Raw genomic sequence first — 23,286 nt, forward strand, 5'->3', positions numbered from 1 at the left:
GTATTTGGGAAGGTTATGATGCACAAAAAATAAAATAAAAAACAAGGCTATGCTGTAAAATGTGTTGTTTTGTATTGTTTAAAACAACAAATTACCAACTTCATTGTTAAAAATCTAAATTTTCAGAATTTTCTTGTATCAGGTTTCAAAGGGGCAAAGGTTTTGCAAAAACTAAACACTGACTTGTACGAAACAGACACGGTATTACATTGGCATTTGCTTTCAGTCAGTTTCGGTGCAGTTTGCCCCTACAAACAATCACAAAACTGGGAAAGTGGAGGATGTGAAAATATTATACCAAAAATATCTACAGGAGGTAAACAATGTCTGAAAGTCTTGTTGGGATCCCAGAGTTATGCCTATAAGACCTGACAGAGGCATCTTTCTTCAGTTCATCATGTCCTGCAGCAATTCTCAAAGTCCAGACTCCGATCTGAATATTACTTTTTTAGCAACCTCTGCAGAGGCTCAACGAACAGCCATGTGGGAGAGATCTAAGCTCAATGCAGCATGCTGCTGCAACACTATTCATTAGTAATCATATTATTCAAAAGCAAAGTGTTAGTTAAATTTACTTGAGTAACATTTTGAGAGAAACGTACTACTAGGAGTAGTTTTACTGCACAGAATGTTTTACTTCTACTTGATCAGAAATATATTTAAGTAGTGCTATATTGCTTGAGTACAATTTTGTCTATTCTACCCACTTCTGATTTTGGGCAATGTCATTTGAGTCCACTGTTAGCACCTGCTGCTGGGAGACTCTGTCCAACTGGCTAAACATCACATTAACATGTAAAATGTTCATGACACTACATATATCAGCCTACAATTATTGCACTCCAAACAGTCCTTTGCAATAAGAATATTGCACACACTGATCTTTTTGATGGTCATGTCGATATATTTGTGGTATGTTGTGCAGCCTTCGTTCATGCATGATTTATTAAAACAATAAAGAAAACCTGAGCTGATTTTTCAGGGAGAAAGTGAGCTAATGTTAGCTTAGCATCTCACCAAAGGGAGATGTGGGTTCACTGAAGACTTTTTGTAGCTGTACAGTACAGACCAAAAGTAGTTACCTGAAATGGTTTTCACTTCACAGGTGTGCCCTGTCAGGTTTAATAAGTGGGATTTCAAGCCTTATAAACGGGGTTGGGACCATCAGTTGTGTTGTGCAGGAGGTGGATACAATACACAGCTGATAGTCCTACTGAATAGACTGTTAGAATTTGTATTATGGCAAGAAAAAGCAGCTAAGTAAAGAAAAACGAGTGGCCATCATTACTTTAAGAAATGAAGGTCAGTCAGTCCGAACAATTGGGAAAACTTTGAAAGTGTCCCCAAGTACAGTCGCAAAAACCATCAAGTGCTACAAAGAAACTGGCTCACATGAGGACCGCCCCAAGAAAGGTAGACCAAGAGTCACCTCTGCTGTGGACGATAAGTTCATCCGAGTCACCAACCTCAGAAATCGCAGGTTAACAGCAGCTCAGATTAGAGAACAGGTCAATGCCACACAGAGTTCTAGCAGCAGACACATCTCTAGAACAACTGTTAAGAGGAGACTGTGTGAATCAGGCCTTCATGGTAAAATAGCTGCTAGGAAACCACTGCTGAGGACAGGCAACAAGCAGAAGAGACTTGTTTGGGCTAAAGAACACAAGGAATGGACATTAGACCAGTGGAAATCTGTGCTTTGGTCTGATGAGTCCAAGTTTGAGATCTTTGGTTCCAACCTGTCTCAGTATGAAGGCATACTGAACCAGCATGGCTACCACAGCATCTTGCAGCGGCATGCTATTCCATCCGGTTTGCGTTTAGTTGGACCATCATTTATTTTTCAACAGGACAATGACCCCAAACACACCTCCAGGCTGTGTAAGGGCTATTTGACCAAGAAGGAGAGTGATGGGGTGTTGCACCAGATGACCTGGCCTCCACAGCCACCGGACCTGAACCCAATCGAGATGGTTTGGGGTGAGCTGGACCGCAGAGTGAAGGCAAAAGGGCCAACAAGTGCTAAGCATCTCTGGGAACTCCTTCAAGATTGTACCTCTTGAAGCTCATCAACAGAATACCAAGAGTGTGTGGAGCAGTAATCAAAGCAAAAGGTGGCTACTTTGAAGAACCTAGAATATAAGACATATTTTCAGTTGTTTCAAATTTTTTTGTTCAGTATATAATTCCACATGTGTTTATTCATAGTTTTGATGCCTTCAGTGTGAAGCTACAATATTCATAGTCATGAAAATAAAGAAAACTCTTTGAATGAGAAGGTGTGTCCAAACTTTTGGTCTGTACTTAGAGTTGCCAACCGTCCCTTGAAAAACAGAATGGTCCCGTATTTAGAATAAAAAGTACGCATCCCGTATTGAGCTGAAACGGGACGCACGTAGTCCCGTATTATTAGGTGGATCAAAAATCTTCACCAAAATGTCAATAGAATCAATAAATGATGGGGTGCTTTATATTTAACATTACGGTAAATTCATTACCAGCCATATCCTGCTCTGTGACCAATGAGCTGACAGAATATTTCGACAGACAGACAGACAGACAGACAGACAGACAGACAGACAGACAGACAGACAGACAGACAGACAGACAGACAGACAGACAGCAAGTTCTTCAGGCAGCTGACATCCCCAACATCCAGGCTATTGTACCCTTTGTCCTCAGCATCCCTTCTTCTAGTGGGTTTGTGGAAAATATTTTCTCCATCATGAAAAATAAGTGGACTGATGTGAGGAACAAATGTTCTACAGAATTAATGAGAAGTGAGCTAATTGTCAGTCTAATTAATGAAATGTCCTGCTCAGAGTTTTACTCGGTAGTCCTGAAAAATGAACAACTCCTTGCAGCAGCAAGAGCTTAAATGAAATATAAATGGAAAAAATAGGTTGTTTCCACATAATTCAGTACTGCAGTTTTTAGTTCACTAGTTCAATATTTTTTTCACTACACCTGTACAGTCATGGCCTTTAAGGCACAAGTGTTTATGTTTACAACTTTTCTACAAACGTTTTGTTTGCACTAAATGCACTATTAGGAAAATGTTTTGCATTATACTGTTCTGCTTTTTTATATTGTTTTAAGTTAAGCAGGACGGAGGTCTTTTCAATAGTGGTTTATTTATTTCAGAAGGATATTTGTTTTTGTCTAGTAATTTTATTTTGCAAAAAGAATAAATTATTTTATAAATTGCTGTATAATTGTTTTTCCATGGATATTTGTATCAGTCAAAACATGCATCAAATTAAATTTGGGTTCGAGTCAAAGTTATTTCACACAAAGAAAAAGGGTGAAAAAAATCACCAGGCCGGTAGAGGTGCAGACAGTGGAGTTGGATAGCCCTACCAGGAGGTGTCCCTTATTTATTTATCAAGGAGTTGGCAACCCTATCTGTACTGTATGTGATGAATCAGATAGTTCTTTAGAAATAACTGATAAAGTTACACATATTTTAGAGGAATTGTTGTTAGAACATTAAATCAGCTTTCTAAAACCCAGCTAACCCCATGTTGGAGCAGAGGAGTCTAGCCAGAACTATGGGAAAAAATGTCCCTCTCAAATAAAAGAAATTTTTTTAAAAAAGCACACTGAAGCAAACCAATTAATCACAATACTAGAGTAATGCTGGAAACGACATTACTGAAATAAGGTGTGAAATTTAAGTTCATATCTGAAGATTTTTGTTTTCATATGTAACACATGAGCTGCTTTTATAAATCAAAAATATTTTTTAAATAACTGATAACTTCATCTAACAGTTTTGCAAATATTTTAGTAGTTATATTGGACTGTTAAAACTTTATGAAATAGCCATTTCAGAAACATAAAATGTGGAATTCTCAAAACAATCAAATAAAAAAACTGGGGCTTTGTATGAAATTTAGGCCCTAGGTTTGTGCAAGTTATTAAAGATATTTTAATGTGCATTTTTCACACTGGGTTCTATGTATTTTATGTATGTGTATCTGTAAGTCTGTGTCTTGTTGCACTTTAGGTTCAGTTTGTTGTTTCTATTTAATATGTTGCTTTTTATTCTTCAAGAGCTATATTTGTTATTTTTCTGTGAAACAACTATGATTTGATATTTTTACCATATCACTCACCCTATAATTTGCTCAGGGGGTGAAGCATAAGAAATACCATTACATTTTTCAGTGCTTCAAATTCTTTTTCTTTAACTTTATAAAATAAGATGACCCACTTAGCAGCGGCTGTATACCAGACCTCCTGTGATGACATCTCCATCCCATACATTTTTGCTCGCCGTTTCATTATGGAGGTGCAAGAATTGATGTTTCTGAATATGCTTCAAGGCAAACTGCCAAACAGCAAAAAGACAGCAACATGAAGGCACAAGGTCTTGGTCCACAGCCAAAACAGGTAAAAATACTAAAGTTTCCACTGATAAACAAATCAAGACAGAACAAATATGAATAGATGGTCCTGCATGATCTAATCATTTATTCTGCTTTTGTTCCCAACACAAGCCGGCGAATAAAACAGAAATAGACGTTCAGTTCAAACCACCGATAAAAGCTCCATGAGACGGTTGAGTTTTAAACAAACCCGACTTGAGATGCTTGGCACGAAGCACTGCTTCCTCTCATTGGCTCTTTATTCCTCTCTCCTCCATCCCTCGTCCCCCTGACTCAATACATGGTTGGTATGCAACCTCGCTGTGGAGGACAGATGAATTATACATCTGCTGCTAAGAGGGTTTGAACAATGGTATGGGCAGACCAAAGAGATAGAAGGATGACAAGATGATGAGAGGGGCTGAGAATAGAAAGAGGAAGGACATCTGCAACGCTATTCATCCTTTCAGGCAAAAAAAGAAGGGTGGGCGAGTGGGGGAGAAGGGGATGGAGATATGCCTTTTTTAAACAGCAACAGTTACTATAAATAGCACGATTACATTCTTCCTTCTGTTCTCGCTGACATGCGCTGTGAAAGCATCATGAGGATCTGGATGTCTGCTTTCATTCTTCCACAGTGTCCTTTTTTAATCAATGACATTTAGAGACACAGGGGAAAGTGAATGAAGCACAAAATATCTATTTCTGCAAGGCTTCCTTTTTATTATCCAGAAAAAAATTGAAAGAACTGAATTATTCTTTCATTACTGTTTCTTTTTTTTTAAGCGTACAAGCAACTGTTATCAAATCAGAAAGTTAAAGGAAGGAGTAAATTATAGGAAGTCATGGCTTTTAAATATTACATGCTAACACTGAAAGTGTACATCATGCAACAAAATATAGATTTGAATACTTTTAATATTTAGTATCGACATTATTTTCATGAGAGAATCTTTTAATATATTAGATTTCATTAATTAAATATGCACAAATTGGTGAAATGCTATTAAAATATATTGTTGCCAATTGCAAAGTCTGCACATATCAGTCACTAGCTTATGGGCTTATTTTATTGAATCTTTTAATTTTTGTTTTTATTCGTTTATTTATTTTGTATTTTTTCTTTTTAATAGCTGGACCATTTTTAGCTATACAGTTTTAGATTGTTAGACTCAAAAATAGGTTGCAATGACTTAAGCATAGTACGGCATATATAAAGATATGAGACCATAAAATATCTGTTAGGAAATGCAAGTGAAAATCCCAAACCAATCATTATCAAATTAATAACAAAATAACTAGTGAGATGTGAAGGTCTGTACGAAGGAGTTGAATTGTACTGGTTGGAAGTCCAAGTTAAAAAAAACACAAACCAATCGCAAAACAACCCGTGGTTAAAATTCTGGCTGCTAAGGTTGGAGGTTTTTACCAACTACAACCACAAAATCCAATATGGCTGCCGTATGAGTTAGCTGCAGTAAAACGCTGTTTATTTGTACTTCTGACAGTTTGTATCTCACTAAATCAGGCTATACTATACTGTACTGTACTACACAAGAATCTGAGAAAAACTGTTATTGAGTTGTACTGCTACTAGTTAAGAAACTGGGTTGGTCACTGAGCACATCAATTAGCTCATTAGTAACCTCAGAGATATATGTAATTCATAGATGCATGGAAATACTTTTTAAACGGACATGTTTTGAACTTTTCTTTGACAGCGTTTACCTTTTCCTCTCAGTCAGGAAACAGCGTCACGACAAAACAAGAGAGATAAATGAAACATCTCTTCTGATGTTCTGCTTTCTAGCGCATAAGGAAATAGTGGACATTTGCAAAGTTGTTTTTCCATCATCATTTTTAAAGGAAATTTTTTGCTGGTTTGACTCATCCACAAAACAGGACAGGTCTAGACTGCAGAGAGGATCATCGGGGTTGATCTTCTCTCCATCCAGGACTTGTACAGGTCTAGGGTCAGAAAAAGGGCAGCTAACATCTCTGTAGACCCCACACATCCTGGACACGAACTATTGAGACTTTTACCTTCAGATGGCGCTACAGAGCGCTATTTGCGCTCAATCAGTAAAACATGGTGATGGCAGAAGCATGGTTTGGGCTCTTATTTCCACAGCATAGGCTAAGAAAAAGAAATAATAAATAAAAACAAATAAAATCATACCTTTGAGAAAAAACATTGTTCCATTCTTTCAGAGATTAACCCTTGGACACCAGGTCACATACAGGATGGCAAAAAACAAACAAACAAAAAGCGGTGCTCCTTTAAACCAATTTTAAAGGAATCTTTTAAAGTTTACAATATAATTACAATTAGTCAGGCTACAAGATACAGAACTCATCCAGTCTGTAGAACTGGACTTATGCATGTTGAGGAATGGCTATAAATTGTAGCGGTTCAATGTACAAAGAGTATACAGGCATAAACAATGAGACATCTGCTGCAGCAAACAATAATGTAATAAAGCCAATAATGTAATGATGTAATAATGTAATGTGGTAAACTGAGCCAATAGGATACCAAAAATGTAATACTCATGGAATTAAAAAACTTAAAAGTAATAACTGCAGTCAATAATGACATAACTAGAACAAAATTTCTTGGAAATAAAATTTGTTTTACAGATCTTAAGCAATTTGGTGACCAAAAGTAGGTTTAGTGGATGCATTCTTAATGGATATGTACTAGGTGGTCCTTAATTCAGTTCGATGACTCAATTACTGCTAAGGGAATTTCATAGTTTGATTAATAGAATAGAGGAAAACAGCTCAGGTTCTACCTTTAGGTTAGGTTATTGGCTCAAAGGTTCTTAGAATTTTAGAATGACCAAAATGATTATGTTACAGGCAGATATTACATTATTTGTTGCTAAATGAGTTTTATAAGACATTCAAGGTTTTAAATTATTTACTATTATACATCTTTGTTAAATGTGTTACACAATACATGCATAATAGTCTCTCAGTGCCAGTAGTGAAAATAAGCGAGTGCAGCCAAGTTTTTTCCTCTTATCAAGCAACCTGGAGCCTGAGCCCATTATTACCCTCCACAATTACAGAGTTCTCTGGCGCGTGACTAAATACTGATTAAAAACTTTCCCACTGCACTAAAAAGCCAAATGAAAGCAGGTGTTAGAGGGGATTTTATTCAGTTAAAGTGACTTAAAGTCCAGCCCAGAGAAACGAAAGCTGGTGATGATAGGATGATGCTTCTAAGAGAATCAACTTTTTTTTCCAAGTCCAAGTAATGGTGATCATAGGCTACCATTTTTAATGTGTCTTTTTAACATGGTGTAAACAGAATTAGATTTAAAAAAAACATATGTATGCTAGATCTTAAGAAGTTCAGCGCATTCATGTTGACTTTTACTAGAATGAGACAATTTTTGTCATCTCATCTTTGGGATTTTCAAATAAAAACCCATGGGATGCTGCGTTGTAATTCAGGAACATACCTCAATGTTAAACTATCTACCCTTGTTGGAGTTTTTGCTGTTATTGTAGGATGCAGAGGAAAAGCAGGTAAACAGAAAGATGGATGCAGCGCGCTTGGTGTACAAACGAGGAGGAAATATTGGCGAATGGCGAATGGCATGAAGTTAGCTGGATCACGTGCCTGACATGTTTCTTTTGTAACATACTTTCTGTGTGATGTAACATATTGAGTCTTTTCAAATGAAACTGTTCAAGTCCAAGTGAAGTCATAAGTCATTGGTCAGGAAGTCCAAGTCAAGTCCAAAGTCTTAAAATCATCAAGTCGAGACTAAGGTCTGATTCGATTCTAAGTCACATAACATGAGTCCACCCCTCTGCCATTAAAACAACTGAAAAACCTTCCTGTGAGCTCTTTAAATACTTAATTAAGGAGACCACTGCTACATTTACATGCAGGTAATGTGGGTTCACATGTGCTGCCAAGGAAGAAAAGAAGACAACAAAGCTAGGATGATGGGAAATCTCAGACACCACTTCCAGAGCCAGCATTACACAGCAGGAGCTGGTTCAAAGTGAAACCAGTGGAAAGTCCATAATCAAAAATGACGTTAGCTCTGTATGGGCGCTGAGGCTGAGGAAGTGATCTATCTCTCTAACTGGCTGCCTCACAGGATGAACTCTTGGTGAGCAAAAATTTGTACTGACCCAGAAGAAAAGCCTAAAGACACAAAAGCAAGCAACTATGGATGTTTCTTTGAATAAACCTTCATAATGAGCTACAACATTCAATTTCCCTTTGGGATTAATAAAGTATTTTTGAATTGAATTGAATGTTGCACAAACTTTGCACATCAGTTACAGAAGTTTTGCTGCAAATTCTTGGCAATTTAAAAGGAGGGACGTGCAACAAAACGGATGGCATTTCAGAGAAGTGATGACTCAGCCATCTGAACAGCTGCATGTCTTAAATATTCATAGAGGCTTGCAGCAGATTTGGGAACCAGTTTCCGTCACACAGCTGGGCAGAAAAAAACTGTGAAATAATTTGTTGGAGTGTGAACATTTTAATTGGATTGATGAGTTTGTTCTTTCTAACTGTACAACCCAATCTAAGCACACAAACAAATCTGCACATATCATCAGTGATGAGAACTGATTGTTCACAACTTCACCCCAAAGATAGGCAGCACTAATTCTCACCCAGTTTGCTTTGAGAATGTTGGCAAACTCAGCAGATGGTGATATGACAGTTAGAAGATCTGCTCTCACACTCAGGAAATAAGAACTTTGAAAGACTTTCCATGCATTGGGGACAGAAAAAACTGTGGATTCTTCATTAATGTGATCTTCAGTCTGGGATGGTTTGATTGTCAGTGAGAAAAGAGAGAGAAGAATATACCTAAAAATAGTAAAAGAACAAAAAATATTTGGGGGCAACATCCCATAGATGTCTAAAGTTTGTTTAGAGTGTCTATACAGAACAAACATTACTGCTTTCAGACTGAGAGCACATAGTTCAGTAACTCAACCTGGTATTCCTGAAGAAGACAAGCAAGGTTTAGATGTTTCTACTTTAAATGGTGAAAAAAGTAGGGCACCTTTCCCTTTTGAAGACTCATCCTCATCCAACCTGCCGTTAAAGGCTTTTTGTGCAACATTAAAATTCATGATCCACCTCTGCAATTTGGAGTTGGAGTGTTCTCAGGTGACTCTCACTGAGCAGACAATTCAGTGGGTCACCACTCATGCAGTCATCAAATAAAAGTGAGATCTGCTTCAAAACGTTTGTGCAATTAATTACTTAACTCTGAGGTTCACACTGCTTTATGCAAATGACTGGGATTTGATTTACAAAGTGGGAGCAACAAGGCAGAAATATTAAACCTGTTGCATAAACTGAGTGTGCACCACAATGTCTATATGAATGTAATAGCTGTAGTACATTATTTTAGGTCCAAATTCACAGCATCCGTGATAAAAGCAGCAAAATGGTTCTATACGTTTTCTTCAAAATTTTAGCAAAAAGACAAATAACTAAACCATATTTAACAGATGTGACTACAGGTTTGTAAGCTCTTATATAGCTGGTTTTGAGGACAGACAGCTTGGCCTCATGGTACCCATCAGCCGCCTCAGGAGTCCCACAAGCCAACCACAGCCGATAGGACTCCTTCTTCAGCTTGACAGCATCCCTTACTGCCGGTGTCCACCACCGGATTCTGGGATTGCCGCCGCGACAGGCACCGCAGACCTTACGGCCGCAGCTACGGGCGGCACCATCGACAATAGATGTGGAGAACATGGTCCACTCGGACTCTATGTCTCCAACATCCCGCGGAATCTGGTCAAAGCTCTTCCGGAGGTGAGAGTTGAATACATCCCTGGCCAAGGGGTCCGCCAGACGTTCCCAGCAGACCCTCACTATGCGCTTGGGCCTGTCAAGTCTGTCCGGCTTTCTCCTCCTCCAGCGGATCCAACTCATCACCAGGTGGTGATCAGTGGACAGCTCAGCCCCTCTCTTCACCCGAGTGTCCAAAACATGCGGCCGAAGGTCTGATGACAACAAAGTCGATCATTGACCTCCTGCCTAGGGTGTCCTGGTGCCCAGTGCACTGATGGACACCCTTATGTTTGAACATGGTGTTCATTATGGACAATCAGTGACCAGTACAGAAGTCCAATAACAAAACACCACTCGGATTCAGATCGGGGAGGCCATTCCTCCCGATCACGCCTCTCCAGGTGTCACTGTCGTTTCCCACATGGGTGTTGAAGTCCCCCAGCAGAATAATCCCCAGGAGGGGCACTATCCAGCATCCCAACAAGGACGCCAAGAAGGTCAGGTACTCCACACTACCACTCGCACGTAGGCTGAAATGATAGTCAGAGACCTGTCCACCACCTGAAGGCACAGGAATGTGACCCTCTCATCCACTGGGGTAAACCCCAACATGAGACGGCTGAGCTGGGGGCAACAAGCAAACCCACCCCACCCTGCCGCCTCTCCCCGTGGGCCGCTCCAGAGTGGAAGAGAGTCCAGGCCCTCTCAAGGAGATGGGTTCCAGAGCCCACGCTGTGCGTGGAGGCGAGCCCGACTATTTCTAGTCGATATCTCTCGACCTCCCGCACAAGCTTAGGCTCCTTCCCCCCCAGCGAGGTGACATTCCACGTCCCTAGAGCCAGCCAAAGCATCCGGAGATTGGGCCGCCGCCCAATCCTCTTTGCAATGGCCCCTCACGGTTCCCCCTGCAGGTGGTGGGCCCACTGGGGGATGGCCTTGCGTCTCTCCTTCGGGCTTGGCCCAGCCGGGTCCCGCGAGGAGCAACCCATCCACCAGGCGCTCTCCGACGAGTCCCGACCCCAGGCCTGGCTCCAGGGTGGGACCCCGGCTCCGCTGTACCGGGCGACGTCACGTGCCTCGATTTAGTAGTCATCAGTGTCTCTCACTTTAAACATAATTGGCCATAGTGAAAAAAACATATATTAGGTTAACAAAATAATGTTGAAAAAATACTATGTTTTTTACACAACCGGCACAGTAAAATAATCATTTTTTAAAAAGACTGTCTGTGCAAAACACAGTGCCACTTGATAAATCCACAGACAGAGTACAAATAATTTAAAAAAGCTTTAATCTTGTCGCCAAGCTGATATCTGGGATCCAATGAGGTCATCCCTAGTTCAGAGTAGAAAAAAAATCTTTTCACTTGAGCCATTTATGTCTTTCTGCAGCTACATAAGCACCCCTTCTTCAGTTCTGAAGGGACTCATTTACCTTTTAATGGGCTGTTACACCATTACAGATTCTCTCGCTTCTAAATTGCTGAATGAATAGAACCAAATGAGTGTCTGCAAAGTCACTGATGACAATCTGCAGTGAAGCCCTGCATGCAAGCCTCAGCAACAAATTCACTATGGTGTAAAGAAACAGGAAACTGACCTTTAATAACTGAAATGGCAAACTAAAGAGATGCATATTACAGGACTGATTGGACATGTTTAATTTTCAAAGTAAAGCCAAGAACCAAGTTAAACACCAAGCCAGACTCTCCATGTGGTCTTGACTCATCATGACAAAAGTTAACTGTGCTCAAACTTCTTCACACAGGGCCCTTTATAACCTCGACCAGCTATAATTGGTTGGTTCTGTGTCAAGCAGGTGGAGAGTATAAAAAGATATTAGATTAAAAGAAAAAAATTTGAATATAAAGATAGAATGACAGGGAAATGTCTTAGTGAGGAAGAGCTGGTAAGAAAAGTGAAGCAATGACCCAGTTCAAAGTGCAAAGGCAGAAAAGCTGTTGTTCTTTTGGCTCGCAGTGAAGCGTGTATCTACTGCATAAAGCTGATAGTGCTTCAAAGGGAAACAGTCAAAGGATACAAAAATAGATTGTCTCAATTTAGATCTGAGTAAAAGCTATTATTATTTTATAAGAAGACAGCAGCACAAAAGATACTAATCTAGGCAAAAAGGGAAGTATATGATTTAACTGTGCTTTCCAGCATTTTTGCTTTTGCTGCTTTACAGTTGGCTAAAACTTTAGAAACTCGATGCATCTGCAGCGAAATCCCTGATAAATTTTTGTAACCGGAAGTGACCACAAACCCAGATCTGACCTTTCACGCACTTAAACGTCTCCTTAAACTACCCTAAAAATGTCCTTGATAGACCTCAGATTAAACAAATTACCTCTAATCCTGCCCTGATGATGTCCTGCATCTTCTCCAATATTTGAAGGATACTTACTTTACTGGTTTTAGAATTTCAGAAAAGCGTTTTCCTTTCCAAATAATCCATTAGTTAAAGCCGTTGTCGTGTAAACCAGCAACTAAACTGCAACTGAACTTTTCAAATTTCACCAGAAAATGTCGTAAACAGGGCCTAAGTGACCTCTACGACCAGATCATCAGATTGAGCTGAGAAAGGCAGTGTGGGAGATAAAATAAAAGCCTGTCTGGATACAGATGTACGCAAGGTGGATACAGATACATTCAACTTCTTCACACCATGCATTCATTGTTAAAGTAACTAAAAGTTTGATGATATTAAATGGAAAGATAGGAAACAAAACTAAGATGCAAAATGCAATACAGTAGCATGTTTTTCCAATAATGTCTTTGAACTGAAACACATTCAGTTATTGTGTTTTCTTGGCTATAAAAAAACATCTTCATTTAAATTAATATGAAATGTATAAAAATGTATAAAAATCTAACCTTAAATTGGAGCACATTTATATAGTTTATAAGAATTAAAAGCATCAAAATGCTGATATGTTCTTATGACAAAATCACAGGTTGGTGAACTTCAACATTTTCACCTTGGATTACCTGCAAGGAGCTCATCTGCTTTCAAACTGTTTTAGAAATATAGAAAATAAATTATTATTCACCATAGATTATCAGTAAGTATGGTTTATACGCAGAGATTTATGTTATTTTCTGTCCACATACCTGATGAAGACTCCACCCACTTGTGAGAATAAACTAAAGAATTAAGGTTTGTGTTGAAGAAAACCTGATGACTCAACTCTGGACAGGGGTACTTAGGACCAAGATGGGTTTCCCACAAATAACAAATAAATTACTTAACTGGCAGTGGATGGTAGGGGTGGGGTCGGTATTTGCTGTAGGTAACTTCACTGTTTGAAATGAAGACTGGGTACGCAAAGCTCTGAATCCACGAAAGAATGCCCAAAAATATCTGATTACTTAATTAATTGAGGGATTATTCAATAGAATGCTTTATTTCTAAAATATTTTAAATTTGTTTTTTTTTTTTTTTCAGTTTGCAGATCGGACTTTGATTAGGCCATTTTGACACATTGCTTCTTTTCTGTTTTCAGCAATCTTGTTTAAGTATGTGTTAGAGTTCAAACTACAACTAATATAACCTCCGTATACAAAAGGAGCTTAGGGTGGGCTCAATTAATGAATAGGTGCCCAGGTCCTCTAGAATAAGCCCAAATCACCATCCTTCCACCACCATGCTTGAGGTGTTTTTGCAGCTCTTGCAGGGTTATTTGCTAGGAAGGTTGGCAACAGTCTTAAATGTTTTGCACTTATTTCTCACTTTGCAATCCCATGTTTTAGTTTGCTTTGAAATAGCCTTTCATTTCCCAGATTGATAGGTAGCAACAATTGCTTCTACATTGACAGATTCCATATTTATTTGCTCTATTTGACTACAAAAAAGCAATTATTCCTCAGATTTTTATTTTTAATGCTACAAGATGAAACAGCTGACTGAACATCCACCAAGAGGAGTGTTTCTTTTTTTTGGATCACCACTTTCTTTATGGACCTAAAGTTTTCATCAATTTCTCCCTGAGCAGATGTCAGATGAATCAAATGCTCACCAGTGCCAAAAACAATTGGCCCGATAATGGCCGTCTGCACCTGACACTGGCTCCATCCATCTGTACCCGACGTGTAATCAGTGACAAGCAAACTGTGTCATATCTGCAGCTTCAACCAGTCAGCAGAATGGGAGGCAGCAAGCTGCATGGTCATCAGGGAACGCAGCTGACACACAGCCAACTTTCTGCTCTTGGCACAACAGGGAGCCAAATATTCAGGGGAAAAAAGCGCAAAGGTCCTCATTTGAGAGAGGAGTGGGCATGTGCTTTACAAGGGTGAAAGAAAAAACTGCCGACTAGAACATTCAGCAAAAATCTGGCCTCTCCTGCGGGTTTTATTTCCCTGCTTCTCATATATTAAACAAAGGTCAATAAAGCTACAGAATGCGTTAGAGTTTGTTCTACCCTCTTCAGACAAGGACCCAGGCTGTCAGCTATTTCATTATTGCATTAAAATACAACACAGAGGTCAGATGTTGCAGCAACTTTTCATACAAAGCGAAAATGAAACCCATGAACATTTCTGAACATTATTAGACTCACTCAGGTCACTTTTAAAACATTTGTTATTCTTATAGATGAGGCTTTCACCTTTCAATAAAACTGTTCAATTCAGGGAAGAGGAGAAAACATGTACTGAGAAACATAATGCTGCAAGGCAAAACTATTTAAAACACCTATACTACTTTGGTTATTCTGGTAAAAACATTGGATGGATGGATGGATGGATGGATGGATGGATGGATGGATGGATGGATGGACGGAGGGACGGAAAGACGGATGGATGAGCAGCTTGCCCCGCCTGCTGTGGCAAGCTGTCAGTTAGCTGTGTATGATGGCTGAATGAGAAGAAAACCTCTTTTTCCAGCAGTGAAACACACAAACAGTTGTGGTTTTGATACCAGAAATGCACCACCCTTTACCAGTTTTAAGGTAATCCTGTTGATAAAGGAAAGTAAAACCACTGCTGTCCGCCAATCTGGGAGGGGCTATTTAGGCCATTTCCAAATAATCTGATGTTCATCATTCTGCAGAAAACAATTTTATAGACAAAATATTAAATGAAAGCTGCCATTCTTCCCACAAGCTCGATCTTAGGCTCTGCAGGCCTAATGCCTGGTTCACACGACCGATTTCTGCCCCAATCTTCCCCTTCCGACATGCCCCGATCATCGTGATGGCTCTTAAAATAACCTTATGAGACAATCCTGCTGTGTGTGTGGTGTTAAGAGTCATGTAGTCTGGTCGGAAGGACGTCAGGATGGCTCAGACAACTCATACAACGGAAACTTGAATCTCACCATGTTTGGAGAAAAGCAAACATTTCAACACAAACATCTCATTATAACTGCCAAACAGAGAAGTTGTGGGATGATGGTTTGGGCTTGTTGGACTGAGTTGAACTCTGTAACCGGGCCATCAACAGGACAATGACCCCAAAAACAGCAGTGAATCTGCAACAGAACCACTGGTAAAAAAAAAGAATCAAGGTGGTGAATGGTCAAGCTAAAGTCCAGACTTCATGTCACGGTGGGACCAAAAAAGAGCTTTGCACAAAAATATCTACAAACTTCAATAACTTGAATAAATGATGTACAAATACTGATCAAATAAAAATAAACACTCACAAATAAACTACTTCAAGTTATTGGTGCTATTAGTGATGACTGATGAAATAAAACCCGTCACAAAACAATCCTTAAAAGTGTGGTACAGCTCAGAGCAGACCCTTTTGCCTTTTCCTTCTCCTGGATTTCTTCCAAGTGAGCAAACGGTAAGAGAAGGTGAAGCAAGCTGAGGCAGCAGAAGCCCTCAGGCCAGAGACAGATCCAGTTAAGATGTAATGAGTGAACCTCTCATGTTTGTGTGACAGTCATTCAGATTGTTGCAAACCTAAATCTGCAAGAGTTGGAGGAAAGAAAAGTCTTATTACTGCATGATAACAAGTCTAGAAGATGAACAGACTTTTGCACATTGTATTTTCTCCTTCGCTCTCTTTCTGAGCACCAGGCAGCAGCACGTCCAAGCAGTATTTCAAAGATGGCTGCAGGCCCCCATGAAGGTGAGTGATTACACAACATCGCCCTCCAATGACACATTTCTCATCTTCTGTCATGTTAATCTCATTTCTCCTGAATTAGATCTCCTGTCAGTGCAGCTCTGGATTAATCAGAGCAAGGTGTAATCCTTCAGCAGTGGCTCGAAAAACATGTTTATTCCACTAAATCAATTCTGATTGGAGTCGGGTTTTCTGAATAAGTGCACAGGCTGGCGGAGCAGGCCAGGACATCTCAGGAAAGCTTGATGCAGTGGCAAGACTGATCAAGTGAAGAGAACAACTTCAGCCACAGGGGTAAACACTGCTGTGACTGAAATGACGTCCAGATCCTGACTGATCAGTGTATGCACGTGTTTTCACACAGCAGTTAAATATTGTTCTTGTAATGGCCCAGTCTCCAACAGAACATAATCATGCTAAATTTATCACAAAGGATTGACTCCAATCCAAAAACACCTCCTGTGGAAGCGGTCCGGGATGTGAGTTGGTTAATAAAACCGATCTATAAACACAACAGGCTAGTTTCAATGAAGTCTAAAATATTTCTGCAGGAAGACTGGAGGTAAAAACTTAACTTGTTTCCCAGACCTGTAAGCATGGACCAACCACCACTTTGAGTATATTGAGGATCTGCAGCAGGGTCACAGGGTCACAAGCCACAGCTTTAACAGCTGAAACCAGTTATTTACATACAATATATAAAAAGACTAACATTTTTTCCTAATGGTCTGACATTAAATCAGACTGAACTTTTCCAGTTTTAGATCAAATTACCAAAATTGTTTCTATTTGCTAAAAGTCAAAAATATTTTATAAAAGATGTATTTTTTTAAAGAATTTCTTTAAGTTCAGAAGTTACAAACATTTCCTTAGTGTACGACTCGGGTCTCCTTCTACAAGCTTCTCACAACAGTTTGCTGGGAATTTGGCCCATTCCTCCTGACAGAACTGGTGTATCTGAGTCAGGTTTGTAGGTCACTTTGCTCACACACACCCTGCTGCAGCTCCACCCATGACTCTTCTATAGGACTAAGATCAGAGCTTTGTGATGGCCACGTCAAATCATTGACTTTGTTGGGATGCTTAGGGTCACCTGATTGGTTCCCAAGCTTTAACTGCCTGGCTGATGTCTTGAGATGTTGCTTCAGTATTTCCATATAACGTTTTTTCTCAGTATCCCCACAGCATAATGCTGCCACCACCAGGTGTCACAGTGATGCTACATGCATGCTCAGTATGAGGGATTGCTGACCTGTCTGCTGTGTTTGTTGGTCTTCGTGATGCAGTGTGTTCACTAATACCCACTAACAAACCTCTGAAGCCTTCAGAGAACAGCTGGGATTAAACTGAGGTCACACATTAGCAATATAATTACTAATTAGGTAACATGTTAAAAGATAAAGGGCTGCACTGCATTCTGTTTAGAAGTATCAGGGGGTTGGATAAAATTGCACACAACCCTTTTTAGATTGCAGTTGCTACAAACATTAAAAACCCATTTATTAAATTCTTTCTAGTTCACAGCTATGCACTATTTAAATTTCAAATAAATACTCTGAGGTTTGTGTTTGTAATGTGACAAAATGTGAAGATGTATGAAAGCTTTGCAAGGTCCAGTAAATGTAACTCCAATGCTAACAAAAGTATCATTCAACTTACTATTATAAGAATATACAGTGGGGAGAACAATTATTTAATACTCTGTTGATTTTGCAGGTTTTTCCACTTGCAAAACTTGTAGAAGTCTAACTTTTATCAGAGGTACTCTTCAACTGTGAGTGACGGAATCTAAAACAAAAATCCAGAAAATCGCATTGTGTGATTTTTAACTTATTAATTAGCATTGTATTGCACGACAAGTATTTGATACATCAGAAACACAAAACTTAACCCTTGGTACAGAAGCCTTTGTTTGCAATTAGAGATAAACAACGTTTCCTCACAGTTGAAAAGGATCTATGATAAAAATTAAAGACTTCTACATGCTTTGCAAGTGGGAAAACCTGATAAATCGGCAGTGTATCAAATACTTGTTATCCCCACTGTAAATATTTATTGTAGTGGTTGTAGATCAGACAGGAGATAAGTGAAAAAGACAAGAAAGATATCTATAAACAGCATTAACAGGAGCACAAAGTAAAAGCAAAAATAAACATTATGATCAAATTCATGAAAAGTTACAAGACGTTTGGTTTCAGCAGGCATTTCATTTGGCTTATTAGTAAGATATTCCAACTCGTCTTATGTTTCCTAAAGTAAATTCATTAACTTTGGATTGGCAGTCGTTCTTTGGCATCCATAACACATTTACATAAATGGAGACCCCATTCGTCATTCACTGTCTTCTCTTGCCACCAACACCTGCGTGACCTCTTTACTTAAACTGAGTCATATCACTCAAATAAAACTAGTTTTTATCAGCAATGCAGATTCAGGACCAATATGCCCCACTGAACCTCTTTGATTGCAGTTTTTTTTTCATTATGGTCACAGGAAACGCATCAGATGCAGCTCAACTCAGAGTCAGTCTGGCATGGCTAAAATTAACTTTGGTCACTAGGTTACGACTTTGTCCGTGTCAGCTATTTTGGGAAAGCTCTTACATCTATGCAGAAAACCTGACATTGAATTATTTAATACGTCTACAAAAAAATACAAGGAGAAACAAGCAAAACAAGGAGCAAATATCATTGGTCATCCCTCATTTATTCATATTTTTATCTTATTTTCTGCCCAGTTCTGGATAACAGAGGATTTCTTGTTTTTTTTGTTTTCTGTTATGCCATTTATCCTATGATTCATTCAGACATGAACACTCACCTGCTACTGTCTGGAAAACTTCAAGATGACTTTGAAGCAAAACCTAAACAGCTTAGGATATTTCCCTTACTGGTATAAACTGGTAAACAACAGGCAGGACTTCTGCCCCCGCAAGCAGTTTGCCATAAAGTGATTATTCTGTAGTGCAGCAGACATTATCAACTTCCACATCATTTTTTACACTGATTAATTCCCTCCCACCCAGAGTGTAATTCAAATAATCTGCTGACTGGATGTATGAACAGAGAAGAGCAGTGCACACATATTCTGTTTTTCATTGCCTGAATTTGCTGAACATAGTAAAACTTAAGTAAACTTCCAAAGTAAAGCCCACACAACGAGCAGATCTTTCCAGACCTCTGCTTTCTCTCAGAGGTTTTTGTCTTCTCACGGGTTCTGAATGATTTAGTAGATGACCCATATTCTGCTCTGGATGGGTTATTAGTGCAGCAAAGGAATAGAAGACAGTGATGCAGCAGGGTGGTGCGTTTTGTTTCTCAGAACATAACTTCTAAGAATAGTGAGATCCCTGCACCGCTTTGTTTTACCCAGAGGAATCTGTTCTTCTGTCGGGAAGAAAAAACAAATATAAGCACAAAGCACAAGTGTTTTGTCCACTGTGCTCGGTGAAATAGCAGGTTAAATATACAATTAACTGATTTATGGCACCTCAGTAAACAAAGCTTTTCTCACTCCGCTAATGAAAACTGGTCATGTTGCCATTTTCTAATAGCTTAGTAATATTTCATTCTTCTCTTCAATTTCTTTTCATCCACTTTAAAAGATAAACAAGGCAACCTAAGGTTTCTGTAAAGGGGAAAAAAATAAACTAGACTTAAACAGGTCTTTAAATAAATGTTTAAAAACATAAAGGAGAAACAAAATTGAAAGTTGGTCACAAATATTTTAGAATTAAAATGTCATAAAACTGCTGAATTTCACGCTAAAAAGGTCAAAATAGGCATCCAGAGCAGACCCCAACATTTTACAACCTGAGGGACACATTTATAGATGTCTTCAATTAGCCTGCATCAAATTTATAAATCAAAGATGCATAAAGTGTTCCTTCTGTGCACAAACCTCAATATTGGCTTTTATTTTGAAGGCAAAATCGTTCTTTTCCTAACTTAGGACCCTCAAGCTGTAAAGTCAGCAGGCTGTAAGAGATACGTGCTACCCAAAGAAATGTCACTTCATGATAGAAAATAAGAAAGATCGACAAAGCATGCAAGTTGCATGGTCCATGCATACATGCTTACATGCATATAAGCGTGTAAGTGTAAATTTGCCCCTTGTGGACAATTGTTAAACACGTTTCGTTTGTCAGAATGGTGACTCTCGTTGTTTTGTTCTTCTGTTACCAAAAGATTAAACTTATATTTCCAGTTTCTTACCAAAAGAAAACGTTGAAAAATTGTGTTTAGCTATTGGTCCAGCCCTAAACGGTCCCACTTGTGTATCCTGTGGGGAAAAAAAAAAAACTGGCCACCCCAGATGAGAGCAACGGTACCCAATGTCTCCACCATCCAACACACAAAATGAAACCAGCAGAGATGTGGGACTCATACTCACTGCTTAAAGAGTGCAATATTGTTAGAAAGACAGATCAACAATACACTAATTTCAATCCATGGTTACCATAATTTAAGCTAATTAAGGCTATCAGCCTTTCAACTGGATTTAAAGTACAGATTTTGACTAAGCTATTCCTAAAACCTTCATTTTTTAGCTATTCAGAGGTGGAGATGCCAGAGTTACTTGGATTATTGTCCTACTGCTTGACTCAAGTGTGCTTGAGCTTAGGGTTACAAACTGATGGCCAGGGATGTTCTGGTAGAGAGCAGAATTCATGGTTCCATCAAATATGACAAGTCATCCAGTTCCTGAAGCAGCAAAGAAGACCTAGACCATCACACTACCACCACCATGATGCTCTTTTCCTGAAAAGCTGATTTAGTTTTTTCCCACCAGATGTAATGGCATACACAGCTTCCAAAATGCCACGCTTGTTTTGTAAATCCAGAAGAAATATGTAAAATAAGAAAATAATCATGGTTTTACTTCATGTTTCACTTTGCTAAAATAAAGGTGTGAGGCACAGCTTTTCATCTGCATCCCTGAGTAAGAAACTATTTCATCATTTTAGATTTCAGCTAAAGTTTAAACCTTTAGAGTTGTACAAATCTGTCTGATTGTGTGTTCAGTTTTGACAGTTACCGAAGCTTCGTTGTAAAGAAATGTTACCCATAAATCCTCTCTCACAATGACACAAATGGGTGAATGCACTGAGATAGCCAGCTGCACAGACTGTTCAGATTAAAATTGAATTTTTGCTGTATTTCATTCTTTGTTAGCATAAATGCAGCAGTTAAAAAGAATCATAAATTTTACTTTTCGTCTTTTACAAGCTTCTCAGTTGTTTTCAGTTTCTCTGGGATATTTAACAGTCTTATACGAAAAAAAATCAATAATAATAAATACTAAAGTGATATTTTGAGTTATTTTCACTAATTCATTTATTTCATTTTGAACCTATTTTTAACAACACTATTCTTCTTGTGCAAAAAAAAAAAAAGAGGTGAACTGCAGACCAATTTATTTCCAATCCAGCTCAATACATTGCATCAGATTTTTACTTAGATATAACTTCCTGTCGTGAGTTTGCAGTGGGCTTTGTGCAGGCATGGTTGTTCGTGCAGTTTGTCTCTTTTGAAAGCAGTTATCGACAGAAACCCATAAGAAGTCATGTTTACAGTTGACACAAGCCATATGAGACACCAAACATATGAAAACACGTGCTCTGATCATATGAAAAAATTAACTTTTTGGGCCTACCACACAGCATTTCGAAAATATGCAAGCAAAATACATTGTGGTGGAAAACCAACCCTATCCATCTTCATAAACTAGGCCTATACTACATCACTTGCTATACATCCACATTTTGGTTATTCCTTATTTTTTGTGGCTCCACCAAGCTCTTTAGTACCTTGGGCACAGTAATCTGCGTGGGTGTGGGATCTACTGCAAGGAGACTCCATCTAAGGATCTGGATATTACATTAGCATGCAAAGCATGAATTGATGGCACTCGGAATATAATAGACAGCAATTCGTGCATTTCCAACAGCCCTTCTCAATGTTAATATTGCACATACTGATTTTGTGATCACAGTACATTCTCTTCAGATTGTGCAGCTCTGCTTTAAACACATAATCCATAGCATGAAACACGGTAGTGGCAGCAACATAATGTGGCAATGCTTTACTTAACTAGAACCAGGGAGGTTGGTTGGAGTTGATGGGAAGATAGATGGAGGTAAATACAGGACAAGATTCCACTCATTGTGTGTGCGTGTATATCCACGGCATGCCTCGTTATTTATCCATATATAACATGGGAACATACTGAATGACATTGCATGCTCTCATCTTCAGTTTAATTTATATATATGTACCACTCTAATAACCCAAAACTTTCTCACAGGCAAATTATTATTAGAAACTAAAAGAGAGGGACTGTTAAAGAGATAAATAACTTGATTTTGGATGCAGCAGCCTTTCCAGTCATGTCTCCTCGGAGAAACTCGGAGAGAACAAGCATGAATCACCAACAAACCTCTCATTGGATTCTGGATCCACAAGATGCCTCCGATAAGGTGATGAGACTGACCGAGCATCCCGACAGACTCCCTGACTTTTCTGCTCCTTTAAACCGTCCAGAGGACGCTACCTTAAATAACTGGTAGGTGCCAATCACGACGAGGAGCGGGTGACTCGTTCGGTCCACATGTCAGAACACCTGCTGCCTCAGATGAGGAGCTTCAGACAAACTGGGCTCGATGATCAGTCTGAGCGCTCAGACACACCACTGGATATAACATCACACTTCAGGAAGAAAAACGCGTCTGTTTCCGCTGGTATTCCTCCAGAAAACACACGCAGTGCCAGGTAATTATGCAAAGACCTGTTCACCATCAGGACCAGCACAATGTGAACACGGAGGCTGCGCGTTGAGATCATGCAGAGAATACCAGCGGTGTGCCATTTCACTTTTAGAGGAATAACAGCACGTATTACTGCCACATCACCCAATCACAGCTGAGCCGTCTGGGTTGAATGCTGTAGACCTCCAACTATAACTAATTATCCCTAAAACACATGAAAGCAGAGATAATACAGCCTCACCTTCGACAGCCATCGCGCTACTCCGTAGAGTTGGACATCGT

At 39.1% G+C, this 23,286-nt stretch overlaps 1 protein-coding gene across 1 annotated transcript in view; it reads right to left on the minus strand.

Moving 5' to 3' along the window:
- Positions 1-23,228, minus strand: part of samd12 (sterile alpha motif domain containing 12) — a 151,766-nt gene extending 128,538 nt beyond the window's left edge. The window contains exon 1 of the mRNA XM_047384444.1: positions 22,677-23,228. Coding sequence (XP_047240400.1) covers positions 22,677-22,737 — 61 coding nt within the window. The 5' untranslated portion in view covers positions 22,738-23,228. The remainder of the gene's footprint in view (positions 1-22,676) is intronic.
- Positions 23,229-23,286: the final 58 nt, after the last annotated feature.

Source organism: Girardinichthys multiradiatus, chromosome 13 (genome assembly GCF_021462225.1).
Source record: "Girardinichthys multiradiatus isolate DD_20200921_A chromosome 13, DD_fGirMul_XY1, whole genome shotgun sequence".
NCBI classification, from domain to species: Eukaryota; Metazoa; Chordata; class Actinopteri; order Cyprinodontiformes; family Goodeidae; genus Girardinichthys; species Girardinichthys multiradiatus.